Source organism: Diospyros lotus, chromosome 14 (assembly GCF_014633365.1).
Source record: "Diospyros lotus cultivar Yz01 chromosome 14, ASM1463336v1, whole genome shotgun sequence".
Lineage (NCBI taxonomy): Eukaryota > Viridiplantae > Streptophyta > Magnoliopsida > Ericales > Ebenaceae > Diospyros > Diospyros lotus.
The window spans coordinates 35,965,013-35,989,453 of record NC_068351.1 but is presented as its reverse complement, the minus strand read 5'-3'; the positions used below and the strand labels follow the sequence as shown (position 1 = coordinate 35,989,453).

Sequence of the window (24,441 nt, the reverse complement as noted above, 5' to 3'; positions counted from 1 at the left end):
TTGTCAACACATAACCTAAGCATTGCATATCAAGCAAGACGTTCCCATCAGAAAAGTGAAAACTAGCTTTAAATTAAATATTTAGAAGTTCAACTCACTCCAGTTGTTAAAGCACTGCAATTGACACCATGTGGCATATCTTTCAATGGACTGGCTAAAGTTGCCACTTGTAACATTAGCCACATGTAAGCAAATGCAAGTTTGTAAAGATGTAAAGTGAACATGTCTGGCTCATATTCAGCTAAAGGAGTCCTTATTGTCTGGCTCATATTCAGCTATTCTATGATTTATACCAATTGTTCTTATTTCATAAAAGCAGTAGAAGTGAATCTGCCTTACTCTCCAGAGTGTGAGATAAACAGATATAATTGTTTATAAAATGAAGTACAAAGAATAAAACCCCTCTAATTCAACCGCAAGGATCAGATTAAATAATTGCAGGAAATATCCCCCAAAAATGAGAATGGATCATGAGAAGCCATAATGGCGGTATAACAAATTGGTTCCACAAATTTCTACAGTTTCAACTTTTACATAATGAAGTTCTCCAAAATAGTAATCTTTTCCGAAAAAAACTATAAAATCATTCTGTATTACCAGCTGGACTTTGGCAGGTTTAGTTTCAACAGATTTCCGCCGCCCTCCAGATTTACTTCCTGAATCTGACTTCGGAACTATGGCAGAGAAAAGAGTCTCCAGCTCTGACACATCAAATTCCGGCGCACTAGAATGATCAGAGGGTACTATATCAGTGAGTTTTTAAGATGTAATAGCATAATTAAATAGTTAGAGAACCACATGAGGCCATGACTAATGCATTGGTATCCAAGTCTGTATTTAAGCATGTCGGGGAAGGACAAGAAAAGGGAAAAAAACAGAAGAGAGATACCAATGCGATAAATCATAGTAAATCACCTTGAATGCAATTCCCCAAGCCTAATTATTTCACTAAGGAAATATCAAGGTAACATGCATTCATAGGAGAAGTTACCATACATTTGAGGTTCTCCATGTCTTTGCAATTCTTCCCATAAGCTTCCTTGCAATGCTCTAGTTACCTTGCTCCAATGCAATGGCTTCATGGTAGACCTTCGAGGAGCTGAAGCAGGTGTTACAGGACGTGTAAGGCCACGCCCTCTTCCGGGAGGTGGAGGAGGAGCACCCCCTACTCCTGGTCCTTTGGAACCAAATGGTGGAGGGGGAGGAGGCCCACTACCTGGAGGTCTAGGTGCACCAGGTGGAGGCGGGGGTCCTGGTGGAGCCCCAGGTGGAGGAGGAGGGCATGGTGCACGAGCTCCAATAGGAGGAGGTGGAGGTGGTGCTCCATGCAATGGGGGAGGAGGCGGAGGTGGTGCTCCATGCAATGGGGGAGGAGGTGGAGGTGGTCCTCTAGCTGTTGGAGGTGGTGGAGGAGGCGGGGCTACACAACTTGGACGAGGAGGCGTTGAGCTTCCACAAACAAGAGGAGGAGGAGGAGGAGGGGGCGGGGCTCCACAACTTGGAAGAGGTGGCAGAGGTGAGGCTCTGCACATCGGAGGTGGAGGTGGCGGAGGTGGCGGAGGTGAGGTCCCATGCATTGGAGGCGGAGGTGGAGGCGGAGGTGGAGGTGGGGTTCCATACATTGGAGGGGGAGGTGGTATAGGTGGTGCACCATGCATTCGAGGTGGAGGGGGAGGTGGTATAGGTGGTGCACCATGCTTTGGAGGTGGAGGTGGCGGTGGCGGAGGTGGGGCTCTATGCATTGATAAAGGAAGGGGCGGAGGTGGGGTTGTTTGTGTTGGAGGGGCTCCATGCATTGGAGGGGGTGGTGGAGGTGATGCCCCATCGAAAGAAGGTGGAGGTGGTGGCAATGAAGCACCTTGAGGAGGAGGAGGAGGAGGAGGAGGAGGGGGAGGGGGAGCACGAGCACCACATGGACAGGGTGGAGGTGGAGGAGGTGCAACTCCACATGGATGGGGCAGGGGTGGAGGTGGAGGTGGAGCTGGTGGAGGAGCTCCTTGACTAGAAGGTATGGGTGGTGGAAGAGGATAATTTGGGGCTCCACGAAAGGAGGGAAGCAAAGGAGGACGTGGGGTTGGAGTGCCACTTAAAGTGGTAAAAGGCAGTGGAGGAGGAGGTGGAGGACTTGATTCCGTCATAGTAGCAGTAGAAGTTGCAAGAGACCCAACCTTCCAAGGTGGTGGAGGTGGTGGAGGGGGCAAAACTTTCTGGACATTCTGCAGGCTTGGTAGAGTTGAAGGTGGAGGTGGAAGAGGTGAGGAAGGAATTCCCATGGTAGCTGCCCTTAAGTTTGTGGGTGGAGGTGGAGGTGGAGGTGGAGGCAATGGTGAAGAGCTCACAAAAATTGCATTTCGCGTAGATGGTTGAGGTGGTGGTGGTGGTGGTGGTGGTGGTGGTGGAGGTGGAGGGGACGGGGACAGTCTTTTTGCTTGTACCTGCAAACTGGAGGCATTTGAAGAAGGCTTGGCTGAAGTATAAAATGGAAAGGTAAGAGAGTTGGAGATAGAGGGAGGAGTTGCAGAAGAAGGTGGAGGTGCTGCCTTTGTTACTTGCAGAATTATTGCAGGATCTGGTTCGGCAAAGATAACTGAAGACTTGTTGAAAGATGGAGGTGGAGGCGGAGGCGGAGGGGGAGGCTGGTGAGAGGTTGGCACAGTAGGTAGAGAAACCTGTTGCCAGACCTTTGAAGCATCAGAATGCGAAAAGAAATTTGCAGACTCATTGATAGATGGAAGGGGAGAGGGAGGGGCAGTGGGAGGAACAACTGGAAGTGCGTTTGAATCTAATGGTGGTGAAGCCGAAGAGAGAGTCAAGGTTGCTTCAAGTGGTGGGTCTAAAGATGGTGGGCAGGATGCACTTTCCATACAATCCACTTCACCAGTTCCAGAATCATGAGTATCAGCAGCTGGAAATGCAGCTTCAAAGGCAGTAGTAGCCGTGGAAGCTTTTGAAAGGTCACCATCGTCATGAGAATCATTTAAGAAAGCCAATACAGGCGGAGCACTATTATACCTTGATGGTGGATATGACACATGGTTTGAATTATGTTGTAGGTCTTTGTTAGGAGGCACCCACCGAGATAACATATTTAGCTTGGCCTGTTTTGTGAGAGTTCCCTGTGGTATTTCTTGTTTAATCTTTTGCTTTGTAGCAGTCTGTTTTGCATTAGAAGATGACAGTTTGTTTGGTACAGGTGGGATGCACTTACTAAATTCTTGTCTACTAATATGAGCATTCAACTTCTGCTGCAACGCCTGTATTTCTAAGTTCTTCTGCATAGCAAAGTCATCCTTGTCTTCTCTAATATCCGTCTCTTCTAACTCCCTACTGACATCTAAAGTTACTACCTTGGTCTCTGAATTACTGTCAGCAACTGCTACTGGAGATCTTAACTCATCCCTATCATCTAATTCAACTGCATTAAAATTAGAATCAAGCCTCCCATCTTGTTTGTGGTTTCCATCATCAGATGCACAGTCTTGAAATGCATGAGGTTCCAAAGCTTCCTTCCAATCTACTTTATTGTTTCCATCATCTCTCACACTTTCTTGAACTATATGGGAAACCAAGTCTGCCTTTCCATCATGCCCGTCTACTACATTGCTGAAGATCTCCTCGACTTCAAAAAATTCATCAGGCGAAGCACCTTCTGTTTCACTCCCATCTTCACTATCCACTTCTGATGTGATGATTGATGGAATTGCATCAGCGTCCAAAAAAAGTACCTGATACAAATAGGAACATGCATTCAACCTCTTTAATTCATTTTCACACAATGGAATTAGACCTGAGTAAAAGAGGAACATACCTCTGCTCTGAACTCTCGGGGGAACTGATCCTTTGCATCCCACAAAACATCAACTTCTTCACGAGTAAATATTAGAACATTTGAACGAATAAATGCACTGTGGAACATAACTCTAAACATCATTTCCTCCCTTACTAAATCATCATCCAAGTGGACACACTCAAGAACAACATCCCCTTGAACGCGGCAACGAATATCTATTTTAACCAGTTCACACTCTTCCTGCAGTTTGAAAACATAAGTACACTACAATTTCTCATCAAGTAATCCTTTAGCTTTGAACTATGTGACTTTGGCATTACCTGTTGGTAAAGACGAGCACGTTTCTTTGCCTTTGAAGTAGAAAACAAAAGTTTAGAAGTTCTATTGGTTGCAGTAGAAGAAGGGCCCTGACCATAAATGCGAACAACTGGTCGGCAACCTTTCTCCCCATCAAGAAAGGGAAGCACTCTAAGTATAACACAGTCCAATACTAAGGGTGTATCTGAAGGTGGCCAGTCTGAACCCAAATTCCATCTGGAAATGTATTGAAGATATCTCAGCTGGGAAGGTTGTGGATTTAAAGGAGACAAAAGATGAAGAAGCTCCCTTGGAGCTTGCTTATACACCATTTCAAGAGTCTTCAGCTCACCACTATACTGTTTTCGGTATAACAGAAGACCAGCTAGCATGAAAGCAAGCATAGGCCATCCTCCCCTTTCACAGTGCATCAGCAGGACATTTTGTTGCCCCTCCAATGACAACCAGCTTTCACTGGACCGAAGGAAGTGGTGAATCATCTCCAAGGGTAATAGAGGACACCCCTCATATTGCCGAGGATAATCCATGACCGTCATGTCATACTGAGTAAGTATATCCGAAATTTGGCTCCTCTTCTCCCCTTCTCTGAAGTTAAAAACCATGAAAGAAGCATCGGGATAGTGGTCCTGTAGCTGAGCCACAATGCCACCCATGTATACCCTGTATTCATCTTCTCCCAGTATATCGGTGGAGAAGCAACAATCAAACACTGTAAACAAGGAAAAAGAAACGATCATCATCAAAACCCAATTCGGAAATCTAGGGAACTTTGCACGTAAGTTGTTCGAAAAGAATAAAAATAAAACACTTGCAAGGTGAAAAGAGACACACAGTTCCAGAAGAAAATGCCACGAAATCCAGCTTAGCATAAAGACTTTTACCAGACAAATTTCTGCACTTAAGTATTAATAAAATTATAAATACTTAGACGGGTCTCAACTATGCTCCCACCCACCAAAATGTCAATTTCTTGGACGAAAGTAGAGTAAATTCATCAAATTTGAGCCATAAGCATGTTTTATGGTGAACTCAAAATCACTTTTTGAATGCATGCATCAACAACATTTCAGAATACAAGAGCAAAAGATAGAAGAAATACGAAAACCACAAAAAGCAACTCCAAATTGGAGATTGAAGCACGGATTAATCTCCCTATTCACAAAATCCCTAGTGCAGAATCCGAAGGAGAAGATCAAAAGCTCAAATAGGAAGCAAAGTGAAGAGAAAACCAAAATTGCAGGAAACCTCGGCACCATTGAGCAATTGAAGAGCTGCTTTGGAACAGAATTGAGAGATGGGTTTTGAAAAATAAAAACCTGGAACAAATTGTTATGGAGGTAAATGAGGAAAGAACAGGACAAACCGTAGACGCGCTCGGAGATCTCGAGAAGGCGATCGGGCGGCTTGCGATAGAAGAACCTTCTGAACAGCGCCATCTAATGGCGCTGTTGCTCCGCCGATCGGATCCAAAACGTTAAATCCGATTAAATTGAAGGAGAAAGCAGGTTGCTTGGAAGATCGGACAGAGGGCGAATCTCGAAATACGCCCCCAATCCAACTGGAGAACCAATTGCACAGAGGTGATCCAATTGAGGAACCAATCGAAGAAAGGGGACAAAAACTCTTTATATGGCTGTAATAACGAAGGCGGGCGGGGGGGGGTGTTATTGAGAAATGAGGATAGCAATAATAGTGAGTAAAAGGAAAGAAGTGTGAGAGTGGTAGGGTCCGAAGATGGGGTTGGGTTTGGTTTGGTTGATGAAGGGAGAGGAGAGGGATATGGGTGGTGGAAGGGGAAGAAGGAAGAAAGAAGGGAAAAATGAATCGAAGAAGAAGAAGAATTGCAATGAATGAATCACATGGACATGGAGAGTAGAGAGTGAAAAAGGTAAGAGAACGCAGAGAGAGAGAGAGAGTAAGACGATGGTATGCCCTTCTTCAATCCTCTTCCTTCCTCCCTCACGACCACGAGGAGAGGACGCTTCTATTCTTTCTTTCTTTCTCTCTCCTCCCCCGTCCTGGCTCTGCAACTCTGGGTTGGCTCGATTGATCTCGTTGCACACGTGGCACCCCGTCACATGTCAAGACCAGACAGACAGACAGCGAGAAGAAGGAACGCAAACACAACAACACAGCAACACATATTATTATTACTATTAGAGTAATTGTATTTTTATTATTCCTAATTTCTATGATTATTATTATTATTATTATTATTATTTACTTTCTGACGGGACCGCACAGCACAGGGCACGCCCCCCGTGTCAAGAACAAACTCCCTCGGTCCAGTCTTTATCATCATCCATCGTAATAATAATAATAATAATAATAATATATTTATATTTACAGACTTATAAGCAAAGATAAATCGAAACTTTAGAGCAAACACACACAACATCATCATTAAAATATTGTTACGTTCTTTAGTTTTTCCTAACTTCAATCAAAAAATATTAAATTAATGCTAAGGTGAGGTAAGGAATTATCGAGCAATTTTTATTTTTTAAGTTATTTAAACGATTCTTAATGATAAAAAAAAAAAAAAAAAAAGAGTACATGTGAAAAATGTCTCTTTTATCCAACCCCCTCTCATTTTGTCCAAATTAGTCCTTATACATTTTTAAGTGAAAAAGTCAAAAACTAATTCCAAAAATAATAAACAGAAAAATAAATTAGAGTTTTTTATTAATTAAATAACAATAACAATATGTCAAGTCTGTGTCACTATATGGAATTGGTTATATAAATAGAGTTTTATTATTATTATTATTATTATTATTATTATTATAAAATTCTTTCTTTTTGTTTTTTGATGGATTGAATTTAAAAAAAAAAAAAAGAAAAAGAAAGAAAGATAAATTCAATTGCATAAGTACATGCTGAATGCCAAATTGAAATTGAACACTCCTACCACTAGATGTCTGCCTCACCTATGTATGACCTAGCTGCTCCCTCAAACATGATGATGGATTTCATGATTGATGAATGGGTCAACATAATTTCAGCCCCTTTTTTAAAATTTTAATAATAATAATTATTATTATTATTATACAAATATTACATCAAATAAATTTGATAAAAAATCAAATTCAAAAATGTCACGTGGCCTAAGTGGAATGAGACAACACTTGAACCGATTTTGATAAATTAATTTAAATATTATTTAAAAAATACTTGAACTCATCATCTGATAAGATTTTATGCCATCACCATTAATGAATATGGTTGAGCCAACATGGCTCAAATTCATGAGATCATTTTTTAATACTTATTTTTTGAGTCACGTTTCAAATGAGTTTTTTAATAAAAAATAAATTAAATTTTTTTATTTTTAATTATAAAAACTCTTAATTTTGTAACATTAAATATACATTTCATTATTTGTCTTTTTATTAATAAATACTATTTTAACTGTTAAAATTTATATCAAAAAGTAAAAATTTAAAGTTTAGAAGAGATTAAGAAGTAGTACTATAGACACTATCTTCTAACAACATTAGTGTCGAAACAAAAACAAAATTGGAAGTTCAATTTAATAATTGAATGAAGAATTATATATAGTCTATCATATTTTTTTATTAATTTTTTTAAAAAAAAATTGTTCTAATTGAAGATAATAACAATTACAATAATATTCTCATACTATTATTTTAAGGAAAATCTTAGAAAACTCGACAGGCTTATTGAAATGGGGCAAAAAGATAATTTTGTCCCCACGTCCTGCTATCTCCTTCTTTTCCCATAAATTTGTCGCACCCCTGTTGCTCTTATCCTCTTACCATGGCTGCTGCCCTAGTCTCATCGCCGCTGCACCTCTGTCACTGCATTACTCTCGCGACGAAAATGATGACATCGAGGTGACGGAGGCGCAGCGACGATGCTAAAGTAGCGACCATGACAAAAAAAGACGAGAGCAATAAAAATAGGGATAATTTTGTATTTTTATTCTTTTTTTGTAAGTCTCCCGGTGACTCTCCTTCACTATGCAGTGGAGTGGAGCTCTTACCTAAAAGTAAAGAAATTAGTCGTCGTCTAATCTAATGAATGAATGGGAGGATTAGATTTTTGACGTAGCAAAAGGTGAATGGGATATTGATATTGGATATTGGACATTGGACATTGGACAGGGAGGCCAAATATTAATTAAGAAGGGGCCCGGGGGGGGGGGGGGGGACCAGGTGGTGACAGACAGGGGATACCACGTACCATCTAATATCATGATTAGTCTAATAGGCCGCAATTCTTCAATTATTCTAAAAAGTCTATATATATATATATATACGGTACGTACCTGTCACATTAAGCAATTCAATGTGGGATTTGATTGATGGATGGATCCTGCCATCTTGGGGTGGTTTGTTTAGGAAACACTGCATTTGCTTGCTTGCTTGCTGCATCTGTGAGAGAGATAGAGAGAGAGAGGGTGTCATCATCTGTTTGTTAGGAGTAATAATAGCATCGCTCTTAATTTATTATCTCAACCCCCCCCCCCCCCCCCCCCCCCACCCATTTGCTCTCTGCATTTTGATTTCCTTTTTTTATGATAAATTATTGTAAATATTAATGAATTACATGATTTTATATTTAAAAATTTCAATGTTTAACTCAATTACACAAAATTGCATAAAACTATGTAAAATCAGTATTCAAAGCATGCTCTTTTTAGATTGAGAGCTTCTAATTTATAAAAGAGTTTATGAATTTGTGATTAAAATTATAATATTTTAAAATTAATTAAGATTAGCACTCTTATAAATAAGTTTTACTTATGTGAGATTGTCAAAGATATTTTTAAAATTATCTGCTTATGTTTGAAGTTTATTTGTTCTCACTTCTTTACTAAAAATACCCCCACTAGAGGGTTTTTTTTTTTATTCCTTTTTGTATTTAATATTTATTCACAGCTTGAAAGAATAATAGAATAGTATTGTAATTTGTATACTTAAAAAACATTTTTCACATTTTAGATTTGCTTATAAAAAAAACATTTTCCCCATTTATATATATCTACATATATCAATTTTAAATGTCATATTTTCAAATTAAATAATTTAAAATTTTAGTTGACATATTTAAATAGGAGAACAATACCATTTTAAAATTGAATAAATATATTTAGGATTGAATTTTTCTACAATGTAAAAAATAAAGTTACTTTAAAACATAAATAATTTAATAAGAGAATTTTTAATAACATCATTTTAAAATTTATAAATTAAAATTCACTTATTCACACCCATAATCTCTCCCCATTATTCATAGATTTATATTATAAATAATTAATATTTCACACCATTTGATTAATGCATTCATACCACTTAATTCACTTATGTAATATTGTAAATTTTTAAACAAACTGTGAAAAGTTAACTTTTAAGAAAAATTGGGTGAAATGAGTTTGTAGGTGAGCAAATAAAGACAGTTAACATTACCAATGAGCCAATCCTAAATGTATAGTTTAGGTAATGGGTATTGTTGTATTGGGCCCTTCATCTTGGCTATCTATCTATATCCAGTTAAAAATACAAGTAATTAATATGTAGCTCTCAATGCCTACCGTTTAGTGCATGACCGTCTGCTACCTATTCGATTTAAGAACATTGTTTAGAGCCAACCAAACGAAAGTAGTAACTCTAATTGGAATTGGAATTGTAATGGATCGTGCGAAGGGAGGAAGCAAGGAACGAAGGCCTCATTTTCACCATGGCCATGGCCCATGGAAGGGTGGGGTGGAAGAGCAGCCAGATGAAGTGAAGCTGCTGCTTAGAAGCCTCATGCTCAACCATGCATGATGGATGAAGATATATAAATAACTGACATCCTGACGACCGACCACCTATATATGTGTATGTATATATCATTGTTTCGTTCTGTACATTAATTAGTTGCCAGCAGGTTAATTATTATTTGGGACACCTAAAATGATTAGAATAATAAAATTAAGAAAATGAATAGGAAAACACATGCATGTTTGGCAACCGATCGATGCTTGCCTCTGCCTTTGCCTGTTGAAATGAAAAATGAATGCTCTCTGTGGATGCAGGACGGACGGACCTTCACAGTTCCCTCCTAATGTGCAGGCAGTCGGGTAGTCTCTCTGACTCTGATCTCTAAAAACTCACTGTAGTTAGTTTCTCCGCTTCAGTCTTCAGCCAAAAGTCTAATTGAAACCCATCCATCCACGATTTGTGAGTAAGCCTTCCAAGGGATCGGACAGATTATTTTGCGTCCTCAAGGTTATGCCAATTAAGGGTGCTGCTGCCTGAGCTTAGCAGACCACCAAGATTACTCAATTCCCATGTTTCTTACCTGCAAACAAATTACACAACAATCATCGACATTGCCAAATACTTGCCAGTCCTGACCTGTATTTGAAAGTAGACATAGCATTCTGCATTTTCTTCCCTATAGGTAAGGTAGCTGAACTCAGAGATAACTGGTTGCCAATTCACAACTTTCCCCTTCTCCATGTTTTCTTTTCAGTTTTCAACGTTAATAAAAGGCAGGAAGCTTAGTTAAATAACTTGTATATTTTTAGATGAAGTTCTAATATGGCAGCTCAGTCCAGTTTAATTTTATTGCTGAATCTAGAAGCCTAGCTAGGAATTTAATTACTAGATCCATGAATCAGGAAGAAAAGAGATGCAAGCTGTGACATTTTACCTCTCTGGAACCAAGATCTCCGCACAGCTTGGCGGATGTGGCGCTCATGCCTCTCTAGGAGCTCATCAACTCTCCGTGATTGAGATAATAAGGGCCCAGAGAATTCAACTTTATCTCCTTGATCCTGAAAAACCTGCATGTCCCAAGTCCAATCTGAACAAGGTTAGAGAATTTGTCTACAACTCAGAAAGTCTCTCCCCTTTTTTTTCTTTGTTTTGACTCAATAGTTGCAAAGATTTAAAATGGAATTTCTAACTTCTCCAAGTGTGCAACATCACAATCAAATTTAAAGTTGACACTGGTGTCAAAATAACCTTAAAAAATATTCCAAAATTTGTTAACTTACCGAGCTGGTTCTCTTAGTTGCCATCTCCTCCTCTCTTTGATAAAGTGCAAGTGACAATTCTTGTGAGTGGTACTCATCAGAAGCATAAAAAGAATCCGAACGTTCTAGTTGGCTCCAGTATTTTAGCACTGTATGCTTGACAGTCTCATAGGAATCTTCCCCTCTAGAGTTAGTGCGGCTGCCAAGTAAAACCTCAACATTTTCATGCCTTTTTGACTCAGAATTATTTGTCAAGTGCAATTGACCTGAAGGTTCAGAAACGAGGCTTCTCGAACTGGATCTGCTGCGTGATCTCACTGATGAGTCATTTATTCGCCTTTTTGCCCATGCAAATCCACTTGATCCTGAAACCTGTAATGGACCTGGATAGGGCACATCCCCTTGCGATGCATTCTTTACATGAGAATTGTCTTTTGTTACATCAATTGATGGGTTAGGTGGCTCCATTGTGGTATCTCCTTCCCTGTGATTATTTACTTTATTACTGTGGCCTTTATGGGCACCTTTAATTTGCGCAGGCAAAGACTGCAAGCATGTAATCAATTCATTATTGAGAATAGGCTTTTATCTGAAACTGAAACACAACACACACCCACATACAAGAAGCTTGTATTTTGGTTTAGTGTATTGATTTATATCACCCTTTGGGGGGGGGGGGGGGGGGGGGGGGGAAGAGAGAGAGAGAAATAGACCTCTGCTGGTGCCAATTTATTGATTCCATTCAGTTTTCTAGTCAGCTTAGTTCTTGTTTCTGGTCCTCGGACTCTCCCACCAGACCTTTTCCTGAAACCAAATTCAAGTCAGTTATGATTCTTGATAGACAGAATGCATGGTTTCACAAAAATGGCACAACGGGATACACTCAACTGGTGACAATAAAAGACATAATTTGACTAAGCAGTCAAACTTAGAACTATCTTAGCTGCATGTTTGTAATAAGTCCAATAGGCATGTATTTATAGGAAACAAGGGCACTAACAATTTTCAATTCCACTAGAGTAGCTGGTGATGATCATGTTATGAACCCCAAGTTGTCAATTTTAATATTGGTTAGTTTGCATCTTTAGATTGCAAGAACTGATAACTGCAACCAAACACTCCCTCTCTTTTAGATGCCAGGCTAGAGTGAATTTGGCACTTGTTTCTCAGCCAAATTTCACATGAAAAATGCTACTAAAGAAACTTTTAAGACTATTTCAATAATCACCTATCTTATGATAATTTAAAGTAGAACACTAATATGGAAGCTAAATTTTGACTGGATCTGTACAATTACCAAGTCCAAATTTGCACTTGGTGTTGAAAGGCTATCCAAATAAAAATTATTGCTGCTGAAAGCAAGAAATTTTACCTCTGTACCTCCTCGCGATGTTTGGCATCAATCTCTTTACTTGGGGGATATTTTGGCAAGCTTGATGGCTCGCAGGCATAGGGCTTGGTTCTGAAATACTGAAGATAGCAAGTAAAAGATGACCATGAATCAAATCCCAACATATGGAACTCAAGCTAGAAGCCTAGAGCCTAAGACACAGGTAAACAAGAAGGATAGCATAAACAAGCAAGAGTTTACGAAGAATATATACAGAAACTAGCCAGGGAAGAACTCGTTTACCAATATCAACAACTCTATGCAAACGCATATCAGTTTTCCAGCCATTCCATCCAACAAAAAGTATAAATTTCTAAAGATTTGCTTCTGTGTATTCAAAACTCTTGAGCTAAGAAGTTTAAAAGTTGCAAATAGTTTGTGTATGCATACCTCAGATGCAAGAGCAGAAGAGGCAGTTCCACGCTTGTATGGCTCCACTGAGAGTAAAGTTTCTATCAGATTCACAGCAGTTTTTGGTAAATCTTTGAAAGTTTCCCAGAGATTACTTTCATAAGGATGCTGGGGTTTAAAAAGAGTAGCATGAGGAAGTTTAGACTTCTTCCAGTAATCGTCAGGTGGAGAACCACAAAGCTTGAAAATTTTATGTAATTGTTCAACCTGCAAGTAAAACAAGAAGATCTGTTCTAGGATTGAAACAAGCAAAGATAAATTTTAGATCATCCAAGGCATTTAGACAATTCATTAAGAATCAGACTTGAGAATCAGAAAATCATGCAGGAAGATCAAAGGTGATCACCTCTGTTCTGCCCTGAAGTACGGGTCTTCCTACAAGAAGTTCCGCAAATACACAACCAACACTCCAAAGATCCACAGCGGCTCCATAATCTGTGGAACCCAAAAGAAGTTCAGGAGGTCGGTACCATAAAGTGACAACTCGACTTGTCAGAGGTTGTTTGTTCCCACTGGGGCCAGAAATACAGAAGTTTGCCAATCCAAAGTCAGCCATTTTCAAAACTCCTTCATTGTTCACAAGAAGGTTTGCACCCTTAATGTCCCTATGCATTACACCCCGAGAGTGGCAGTGTTCAAGTCCTGATAACAGCTGCTTCATGTAGCACTTAACCTAGAAAACATAATCACTCGAATTTTATCATGTGGGCTAACCAAAATGCAACTCCTCCAAGACAGGGGCATGGAGCTATGAATTGAAAAGATACTCAAAATAAGTGCATATCCTTGTATGCATTTTGAATAGCAATTAGCTGTTTGATCTTATTGTTAATTTCATTAATTTTTATGTCATGGTTATGCAAGCAAATGCAAGATAAGCAAACCTGTGCTTGGCTGAAGTTGACGCCGGGGCAAGATGATAGTCCAGAAATGTCATGTTCCATGTACTCGAATACAAGGTATATGCTACATGATAAGCGCGAGGTAATTAAACCCTCGAGTTTGATGATATTAGGATGGTCAAGCCTGCGTAAAATCAATATTTCCCGTGCCATAAACCGGACACTTTCAGGCTCAAAATTATCAAATCGAACCTTCTTCAGAGCAACTATCCTCCCAGTCCCCAGATCTCGGGCTCGGAATACGCTACTATAAGTGCCCTGTCCTATCTGCCGGCCAGAACAATTGAAATTTCAGCGAAAGAAAACAGATTAAAACTCTTTCAGCAGCAAACAAACATAAAAGAAATATACGAGCTAAGAAGAACAATCCAATCCAACAAATATGAAGTGTTTTATTATACCAACAGGCAATAGCAGAGACCTTGATATAAGAAAAAATAAAACTCCAACTGAAGTTAGTCAAATAGAAGGAGAAGCACTTCTAATGAAAAAAGTTATAATCATCTTCAAATAAGTAATTACACGGTGGCTTTAGGATTATAATGTAACCTCGTATACCTTTCAATTTTATTGAAAATTTCAAAGACATGAACGTTCCGAGGTTCTCAAAGTTGCAGAGACTGAACTAAAGTCGGAAAAGGAAAATGTATGGAAATAGGTAACACTGCTGAAATTAGCCAAAAGGGGAGTTGCATCCATGTACAGAACCCATCCACCCCCCACAAAAAAAAAAAACTAAAATTGAAAACTGACCATGCAATTAAATTCAAACTTATACTAAAGCCTAAAAATTTTCAATGTTTCGCAAGCCATGAATGAAAACAGATATATATATATATATATATTTATTTATCTAAATATCAACCTTTTCCAGCTTCTCAAATGAGTCAGAACTAAGAGGCACCCAACCGTGAATGGCTTCGCCGGCGACGGCACTGAGCCACGCTGGCCAACCGGCAGCGACCTGTTCTCCTTCCACGTACTTGTGTAGGTTGCCCAGCCTGAAGCTCAACGATTCAGCTCCTCCATTGGAACTCACCCTGCCCGACCCGCCCAACTCGTTCTCGCTCAAGCCCGACTCAGTCCTCCTCTTCTTCTTCTCCAATTCCGGCAACCCACTCCCCCTGCTCCGCCCTGAGCTCCCCACCCCAATGTCACGGAACGCCCCGGAGTGGTCGACAGCCGGCGTCACTGACACCGCCTGCTTCGACGTCACACAGCCCATGAAGGAGAAGAAGAAGACGAAGACCGTACGTACCTTCACCCGTCACCGACTCAGAAGCATTGGACGAATTTCCACGCAAACGAAGACCGACCAGGTTTAAGAAATGGTCCAATGCAGCATAATTTTGAGTATCGGCTGCTCAAACCCTGAGGATCCAATAAAATGGTTTTATATGATGTCCACAGCACAGGGGGCCAAAACCCTCCAAGAAAAGAAAGCAACTCTAAACTCTGGTCTCCCCATAGTGACTGATCCACCTTTTCTTTGTGGAGGTGTGCGGAAATTGCGGATGGTGGAGAGTGGAATAATATCAGAAACGGAATGAATGAGGATGGGTGGGAACAAAAAAGAGCGAAATCAACGGAAAGATGGAGAGGGGCGTGGTGCTAATGTTGTAGGGTTCTGTCGCTGTTTGTGTATTTTTTTTTTTTGTGTGGAAAGTAGAGAAAATGGAGGAGTCGGTCATTGGTGACTTGACACTTGACTTTTTGAGGGAGAGAGAGAGATTTCTTTCTCCTCGATACTAAGCTGCTGCTGGCTGTTTGAAATTTGAATGCATGTATATGAATGACAGTGAATTTGCAAAGCTGCCAAAGCCAGAGAGGAATGGATGGATGGACGGATGTTGAGAAGAGGCTGTTGTGTTGAGATTAGTCATCAGTCGGATGGTTGGATTGATTGTGGGACTGTGGGAGCAGCATTATGTCCAGAGTCCTTCTACAGAACCAGAGAAAAACACAAGGGGGTTTATAGATTGGGTAAAAAAAATAAAATTATCCCGGTCCAGTTTACTGGCCCTAATCACGGAGGGGTTTACAGATTGGGTAAAAAAAACAAAATTATCCCGTCCATTTTATTGGCTCTAATCACGAAGGGGTTTATGGATTGGATAAAAAAAATAAAATTATTTCTGTCCACTTTGTAAATTTGTAAAATGGCCTACTCCCACCGCTCCTGCCCTCTTCTCTCCCTTTCCATATCTGCCGCCGCATTTCCTTACCGTCGCTTTGTCTCACTTTCATCGCCTCTCTACCATCGTCGCCTCACCTCATTAATAGTCAATGTATCGAGACACGGAAATGAGCTGAGAGTAGTGACGAGGGGGCGGCCTAGGAAGGGAGATGAGAGAAGAGGGGCAAGATAATCCATAGAAGAAGAGAGGAGAGAGCATGACAGCATGACTTAGGAACAAATTCATCTTTTTATCTCATTTAATAAGCCCGTCAATCATTTTTTCGGACTCTTAAACTTCTTTCTTATGTCCATACCTTGCCTACTGCATCCGTACCAAAGAGGGAATAAGGCTGGCATCTTTCACAGCGGACCCCAGCATCCCCTATAATTGTTATTTTATATGAATCCAAGTATGAAGGCTGTTGTATAATCTGACTTTTATTTTATATGTATTCTCCCTTTCTAAACTTGTAAAAAAATCTATACAACCGTAAACTTATAATAATTATGGGTAAATCACACTATATCACTAAATTTTAGTGTATTTTTTATTTTGATCACTAAATTTTAATTCTTTTTAATGTGATTACAGAAGTTTAAAAAATTTTATAATGTTATCAAATATAAAATTTTTCAACCACTTTCTAGTTAGAGTGGGTGACGTGGCATTGATGTGACAAATAATAAAAATATTATATAAAAATATTTTAATATAATATTATTATATATTGACACGTGACACATTCTGATTGGTTGTCATTACACAATAATTTTATTATTTTCCACATTAGCCAAAAAATCTTATATATAACCACATTGCAAAACTTTTTAAACTTTTGTAATCACATTGAAAAGAATTAAAATTTAAAGAGCAAAATGAAAAACACACTAAAGTTTAATGATCTTTGGTGTGATTTACCCAATAATTGTTATGCATTTGCTTGCTTAATAATATTTAGGAAAATTCTATCCGTAGTCCGCAGAATTATTCTTTATAACTCCTATCCTACCAATTTTTTTAATAATTTTAAAATATATATTTTACCCCCACAGCCAACTCTCTTCTCCAATCACTCCTAATCTTCGGTCGTCGCCTCGCATTTCTCTTTTTCTCCCGCACCATATACACACATAAATACATACACACACACACACATATATATATATATATACAGCAAGACACATACACACATATATGTACACGTTTGTCTGGTCGGCCATGGCCGACCCCCCCTACATATATATATATATATACACTCACACACTTATATAAATATATATATACACACACAACATGATCGCGACCATGGAACCCAACACATGCAGATATATATATATATACACACACAACATGATCACGACCATGGAACCCAACACATGTAGATATATATATACACACACACACGAAATGAACCACTCTCTCTATCTGCGACGGCTGCCATGTGGGTCAACTTTCATGGTCGCAACCATGGAATCGTGTGTTTGTGTGTCTGTATATATATATATATATATATGTTGGGGGGGTCAACCATGGCGACCGACCCACATTCTTTCTCTCTGCAACGGCCACAAGGTGGGTCGGCGACTCACCACCATTGCCAAGGTGGGTCAGTAATGGCCGACCCATCGAGGGGGACCTTCACATCGCTGGGTTCGGGGGTTCGAGAAACCCCCGAACCCCTCGATGTGGGGGTCCCCCGGTGGGTCAACAAGTGGTGCCGACCCACCTCGCGGCCATTACACAGAGAGAGTGTGTGGGGGGGGGGGGTCGACTAATGGCGATGGATTGACAACCATGACAGCTACCCGTGTGTGTATATATATATATGTATGTATGTGTTTGTGTGTGTATGTGTGTATATGGTGCGGAAAAGAGAGAAGTGAGGCGACGGTCGGGGGTGGTCGAAGAAAATAGTGGGTTGTAGGGGGTAAAATATGAATTTTAAAATTAATGAAAAATTTGACAAGGTGCGGGCTATGAAGAGCAATTTTATGGACTGCGAATAAAATTTCCTTAATATTTATCACTAGTTCATTATAAATGTTACTTACTATTAAAGTGTCTAAAAGAGTTAATAAATACATAAAACAATATTAAAGGATAAAACGTCACAAAATTCAAATATAGCATATTTATAAAACAACAATTAAGATTGCTATATTTATAACCCCAACTCTTTCGTTTAGTGGAGAAAAGAAAAGAATAAAAATGATGTCTTGAAATGGAGAGTATGTTGGGTGTATCCTTAGTTTCCAAGAAAAAAAGATACATATATATATATATATATATAAAAGTCATATGAGATAATGATGGCGATGGCGGTGTCGACGTTGGGTGAGAACATGTTTGTTGGTTGGTTGGTTGGTTGGATTAGTTTTGACTTATAAGTGGGTTGGTTTGGATTGGCTGTGTGCCTCGAATTGTTAATCTTAGAGGTTAATTGGGGTTGGAAGCTGGAGAGGAGGGAAATGGTGAACTCGTCAAGAGAGGAGAGGGGTTGAAGAGACAGATCTAGAGAGATGGTGAACGATTGATCCAAACAGAGAAAAAAGCAAACTGGAAAAGAGCTAGTTTACAATAAAAGTCATAATGATAAAAAGATCCAAAAAGGCTTCCCCTTTTCTTTTTTTCTTCTTCTTTTTACTCCTCCTGTTCATACTTTGACACCCACCCTCCCCTGTCCCGTCCCTCCCTCTATCTCTATCTTGCAGCTTTCTTTCTTTAAGCTGCACACATACACACACACACATATATATATAGACACACACCTCTTTCTTCGTCATTCTAAGCCATTTTTAGCACAATAATGTTTAATATCATAAAACTGATCAGCAGCAGAAGTATCTCCAAATACGTATATCCCCCCTGCAAATATATATATATATATACACAATATTGAATGAGGTTGGTATAGCATAACTATACAGTTAGTTAGACTAGATATATATATATATATACAATATTGAATGAGGTTGGTATAGCATAACTATACAGTGAGGTTAGACTAGATATATATATATATATATATGAAGTTAGATGTACAATATGATTCATAGATTGATTCTAGAGAAAAGAGTTGAAGTGGCAAAAATAGGACCAGGGGCGAATCCTTTGATGAATCTGGGGAAGGCTAGCCCCCAAATTTAGAAGTCATTTCAATCTCTAATGGTCAAGATTCCATGACAGATTTGGGAGAGAAATAGAGCGAGCACGGGCTGCAGCCCGTGCTGCTCTCCTAGATCTGCCCCTAAATTGGACCATGCATACGTACATACCCTTGTCTCCATTTTACAACTAAAAATGTGTTGCCTGCCCACTAGATTATTGTTGTTTTTTCTACATTGCACCAAGTAAGACTTCACTCATTAAGGGTTCTCCTTTATCTTTGAGGTGGTGTGGTGGCATCCTGCTTTTTACCAAGTATTTGCAGTCCATTGCATGTGCTTAATTTGTTCTGTTCTGCCACCACTTCTCAATTATATTCAACCATAATTGCTGCTCCCTTCCCAGCCCCAGCCCATCCACTCCACTTATTACTGCAAAAATTGTCCTAAATCATCTACTCACTCACTGGGCCCATCACCACCTACCCTTTAAAATATTTATTTTCTTTTATCTTTCTTTCACAAATACTAGTTCTAAGCATATTAGCAAAAATGCATACATCTCCCTGCCTTGACTTGGTTTCACCAACAAACCAAAAACATAATCAAGCAACATTTTCTTCCTTGGGTAATATATATTTTAGCAATAATTTTTTTTTCAAAAAAGTGTTTTATAAAAAAAGATCATAATACATTCAGATTCCTTAATAGGTAGCATAATTACCCTACTTGTATAAAAAAAATAATCACAATGACTTACATTTACAAAAATGTCATCATCAGCTATTACAGTGGCATTTTTTGTATAACAAATTGTGTTGTAAAAATTCATTATCTACAAGATAGCTCAGTTGTTATATATATATTCCTTTTCCTATTCTACACAAAGTACACCATGTGAACTAACAAACAAAAAAACATCGCAATCTGCAATAGATGATCAAACTTAAGAAATGTTTTCCAGTGAGGATTAATTGAGAAGTGGGTGAGACATTTCTTTTCAGCTGAAAGCCATTATTTTTAAATATGCTTCTAACACCTACAGTTGCCAAAAAGCATGCTTCAAAAGAAGGTCTTAAATCTCCCATCATAACCAATATGAATAGGATGTAGACATCATCTTCGATCACAAATTAAGTGGTTGAGTCACGATAAACTAAAATTCGCATCAGTAGATCGTAAGTTCGATTTTTTATCTTGTATAGTAAAATAAAATCTTCACCTATGATTTATCTTTTTTGATAAAATTGAGAATACGAGCGAACGCAATAATCTCAGTTAAATATAAAAATCAATCATATATATATATACATATATATATATATGGGGGAGGGGGGTGGAGTCAAAGGTCCAGGGGTGGGTGTGGCTAACTCATCATTGTCAACAACTTCATCATATCATACTTAAGAAAAGGGCCTATTTTGAGATTTTTACAGACCCACACATTTAGCTTAATTTTTCAAATGCATTTGGTGTAGAAATTAATTAGGAATTCATGAGTATTATACATCAGTCAGTCGTCGAGGAATCAATACTCAAAATGACGCCGTTTTTGATGGCACACTCGTGAGGACCAAGCAAGACCCAAGAGTACTACTAGAATACAGAGCGCACTCGGCAAATTTGATGCTCTTTTGACTCTTAAACATAGGTACTGCTTCGCTAATGATGTCATTAGAAGAATCCACATGCACCTAATCCATGGCTTTGATCAATCAAAGACTTCTTCAATCCACGGGTTCTCATTATGCCAGCCTAGCCTAGCTAGGCTACTCACATAAATTGACCAAATCTTGATTCGGATCACAAACTTGCCTTTCTATTATTGATGCCGTGACTATCAAGTTTTAGTCCAAGACCGACTCGTCTAGGTCGAAATAATAACACCAAAATAATATTTTAATACTTTATAAATTTTAAAATTTTACTTAATTTAAAATTTTATTTCATATTTGATTAGAATTTATTTCTATTAAATTTTTAATTAAATTTTACTTAGAATTTATTTCTATTAGAATTTTATATGAATTTTATTTAAGATTTATTTATATTAAAATTCTAGTTAGATTTTATTTACAAATATTAGATGGATTAACCAAACACTATAAATATGTCTAGAACCTAAAGTTTGTAATCAAGTTTTTCGCAATACAAAATTCGACAACTTATTTGGATTTTCTTAGCAAAACAGTGTTATTTTTACGTTTTCTTGAAATGCAAGCTTCGACCATTGAAATTTATTTTTTTGAAGGTTTATTTTGGTGTGTTTTTTTCACACGCGCACTGCACATTGCGTCAAGTGATATCAGAGCAATTAACCAACCAATCAGATGGTCAATTTTGAAAGTAATGATAGCAACCAGCCTCGTAACGGTGATCAGGGGTTGCTCGTAGTTTGGAGAGCAATCGAAGAACAACGAGAAATAACTCATACAATGTAGCAGCAATTGGAGTGAATCCGCAACCAATTGGGTGTTTTACAACGAGTTAATGATAATCAGAACCGGACTAATGGCGTGAATCAAACCGGTTACGTTAAACCAGAAAGACCAACCATTAATCCTGTCCTCGTTAATTCTAGAAGACCAATGATGGATGATAGCAACGATGAGGATGATCTTGGTCGTATGATAGCCAACCATAGTAGTAAAGGGGTTAGGAGGAATGCGCAACAACACAACCATTGCGGAAACGATGAGTATAAACTAAAGAATAACTTTTCGGTAAGTTTGGAGCTTGATCTCAAACATTATGTTATCCCAACAACCTCAACATTTGCAAACTCATATCTGGTTTATGCTGCTAACATGACAGAAACTCCAAGATTGTTGACTCATACTGGAGTATTTTCAACCCCGAGGGCTCAAGCATTGCTTCACAATCCAAGGATAATGATGTTTCTTCTGATCGGCTTCTAATTTTAAATGAGATGAAGGCTATGGTAGTAGATCCTTCTATAGTTTATTTAGGCTCTGACATGATTGAATCGAAGATAATAGGAACATATTCATCTTTACAATTGCAAAAATAAGATGGTCATAGAGGTCTCTTTGTGGATAGGGGTGTTGGATCTCCCAAGCTAGTTAACTCGAGTAGTGCAACTACTTTCTATATTAATTTGAAATTAGATTCCAAAACTAAAAATAATGTAGCAACTGCTGCTATAGCTGATCAAGTGTTTGGACCAAAAGAGAATTCAAGCATCAATATTTTAAGGGATGGAGAGACTGATGGTAGTCATGGAATCAACCTCTATTTGAAACAATTGCAAAAGAATAACCCTTCAGGCAAGAAAAATCTACGGATGAATTCAAAAACTGTTGAGGAGTCAAAATCAAGAAAGCTTATGAGAGAAGAATGACCTATGACAAGATCTACCAGATTAGAGAAGCGCTCAAGATGGAATGCTCAACGTCCTCAATCTAACAGTAATAATACAGTGGAGGCAGAGAGCAACAAACATAGCAATGGTTGGACCCATGCCAATGAAGATAGGGCTAAGAGGGGGAGGAATGTCTTTGCTCATGTTCGCTTAGTAGAAAAGTTCAAGCGAATCAGGAATATATTAAGCAAAAGTTGCACAAATAAGAAGTATAAAGCGACAGCTGACAAGCATAGAAAGTACAAGGTATTTGAGATTGGGTATAAAGTTATGATATTTTTGAAAAATGAACGGATTCCATAAGGAAAGCAGAACAAGCTCAAGTCAAAGAAGTATGGTCCTTACAAGATTACAAAAAAAATCAATGATAATGCTTATGTCGTGGATTTGCCTAATCATATGAGTATTTCCAAAACCTTTAATATTACTGATATTTCTTTGCATTTGTCGAATGTTAAGTTGTCATATTCAGATCATAATTCAAGAACAAATTCTTCTCAAGTAGAGGCAAATGATGCAGTCATTAATCAAGACCCGGCCCAAGGCCGACCGGACCATATCGGAATAATAACGTCGGAATATCATTTTAATGTTTCATAAGTTTTAGGATTCTACTTCATATTTGATTAGAATTTATTTCTATTAGCATTCTAGTTAGATTTTATTTACAAGTATTAGATGGATTAGCCAAACACTATAAATATGTCTAGAACTTAGAGTTTGTAATCAAGTTTTTCTCAATACAAATTTCGATAACCTATTTGGGTTCTTTTAGTAAAACATTCTTATTTTTGCGTCTTCTTAAAAGCTAAGTTTTGGCCATTAAAGTTTGTTTTTCCAAAAGTTTATTATGATGTGTTTTTTTTCATACACGCTGCGTCAATTATACTAGGTTGCACACACTTTCCATCTCTAAGTCTTTTTTTTTTTTTTTTTTTGCTTCTTTATGCCAATTGATCAACTAGGGTGAATGAATGTGAACTAGTGATCAGCAGCTTAGAAACGAGAATTGTGGAAGATAGAAAGGATTCTTGAAATTTTTGTATTTTTCCCAGCAAGCTAACACAGTTGTAAGGAATGAAAAAGGGACTATTTTTAGGTCCCCCCCCTAACAGGTGCCATTTCTCCGCAACCTATCTGAATCTGAATCTGACATAATCCTCGCAGTGGACATTAATGTTTGTTGGCTCAGCTGGCTGGCTGCTGCTGCATTCGGCCCCAGTTCTCTGCATGATGATATGCCTAAGTTTGGCATGACGACACAATGCAATAGGGTTAAGGCTTTCTTCAGAAACAAAACCTTCCTCTTCCTCATCCTCAATAAGATTGAGAGTAGGGGTGGTTTTGTTTTTTCTTGAGAACTACTGGTACAAATCCCTCTAAGTGGCCTTTTCTGGAGGCAAACCTTCCCATCCCATGCATTGCACACACAAGTGTGTGCTGTACCAACCTATTTTATTGGACTGGCTGTTTGTCGTTCAAGATGGCTAATGGAAGTAGCAGCAGCTGCTTGTTCGCATTGTATGATTTGCCAAAGGGGTTATACAACTCTTGGGGGCTTAGGATGTCCTTAAGAATAAAATCTTTAAGATGATGGAAAATGTGAAAAACAGGGTGTATTTACTGTTGCTAAGCATATCTATTTCATAGGGCACCTTTCCTCCCTACTCTAAGATCGCGTGAGGGCGGCCATAGTAGTACTTTTTGAGCTTGTGGCTTACCCTGTTAGCCAAAGATTGCTGCCTGTAGGACTGCAGCTAGAGCAATACCCATTACCCTAGGGCTAAGTCCCAATCTGTTTTGTTCTGTACTGACCCACTAAATTCTTCAAACTGGCTTGAGCTCTTTGTAGGTTGGTTTGGTTTTAGCTATTGCAATAGGACTGCTTTATCAGATAGATAGATAGGGCCGGCCTTGTCTGGAACTTCTACTGGGGGAAGGTGCCCTTGAATGTAGCCTGAGATACATGAGGAAGG

The 24,441-nt window shown here is 38.7% G+C and overlaps 2 protein-coding genes across 7 annotated transcripts in view; both read right to left on the bottom strand.

Annotated features, from left to right (window-relative positions):
- The window catches only part of LOC127791159 (formin-like protein 20), a 39,349-nt gene extending 33,158 nt beyond the window's left edge, over positions 1 to 6,191 (bottom strand). For 3 of the 6 annotated variants that reach the window (XR_008020879.1, XM_052320984.1, XM_052320985.1), the window contains exons 1-5: positions 5,472 to 6,191; positions 4,111 to 4,817; positions 3,809 to 4,030; positions 997 to 3,725; positions 598 to 724 (exon numbers count right to left, since the gene is read on the bottom strand). Coding sequence is in view for 4 of the 6 variants with exons in the window: in XM_052320984.1 (XP_052176944.1) it covers positions 598 to 724; positions 997 to 3,725; positions 3,809 to 4,030; positions 4,111 to 4,817; positions 5,472 to 5,544 (3,858 nt within the window). In the remaining 2 variants the exon portion in view is untranslated. The remainder of the gene's footprint in view (positions 1 to 597; positions 725 to 996; positions 3,726 to 3,808; positions 4,031 to 4,110; positions 4,818 to 5,471) is intronic. The other 3 variants (XR_008020878.1, XM_052320983.1, XM_052320982.1) reach the window with 3 other exon arrangements.
- Positions 6,192 to 9,656: 3,465 nt separating this feature from the next.
- Positions 9,657 to 15,702, bottom strand: LOC127791156 (protein IMPAIRED IN BABA-INDUCED STERILITY 1). The gene is made up of 9 exons (XM_052320973.1): positions 14,665 to 15,702; positions 13,782 to 14,066; positions 13,244 to 13,570; positions 12,877 to 13,104; positions 12,469 to 12,566; positions 11,810 to 11,900; positions 11,118 to 11,642; positions 10,772 to 10,904; positions 9,657 to 10,417 (listed from the first exon to the last, which is right to left on the bottom strand). The coding sequence occupies exons 1-9, from the start codon at positions 15,022 to 15,024 to the stop codon at positions 10,398 to 10,400; spliced, it is 2,067 nt and encodes a 688-aa protein (XP_052176933.1). The 5' UTR covers positions 15,025 to 15,702; the 3' UTR covers positions 9,657 to 10,397.
- Positions 15,703 to 24,441: the final 8,739 nt, after the last annotated feature.

Bases quoted from the DNA above. Each gene is read 5' to 3' on its own strand.
- LOC127791156 (XM_052320973.1), bottom strand. From the start codon at position 15,024: ATGGGCTGTGTGACGTCGAAGCAGGCGGTGTCAGTGACGCCGGCTGTC. The intron at 11,901-12,468 runs GTAAAATTTCTT...ATTTGGTTTCAG, and splicing joins CATCGCGAGGAGGTACAGAG to GAAAAGGTCTGGTGGGAGAG. The intron at 11,643-11,809 runs GTCTATTTCTCT...ACATGCTTGCAG, and splicing joins ATAAATTGGCACCAGCAGAG to TCTTTGCCTGCGCAAATTAA.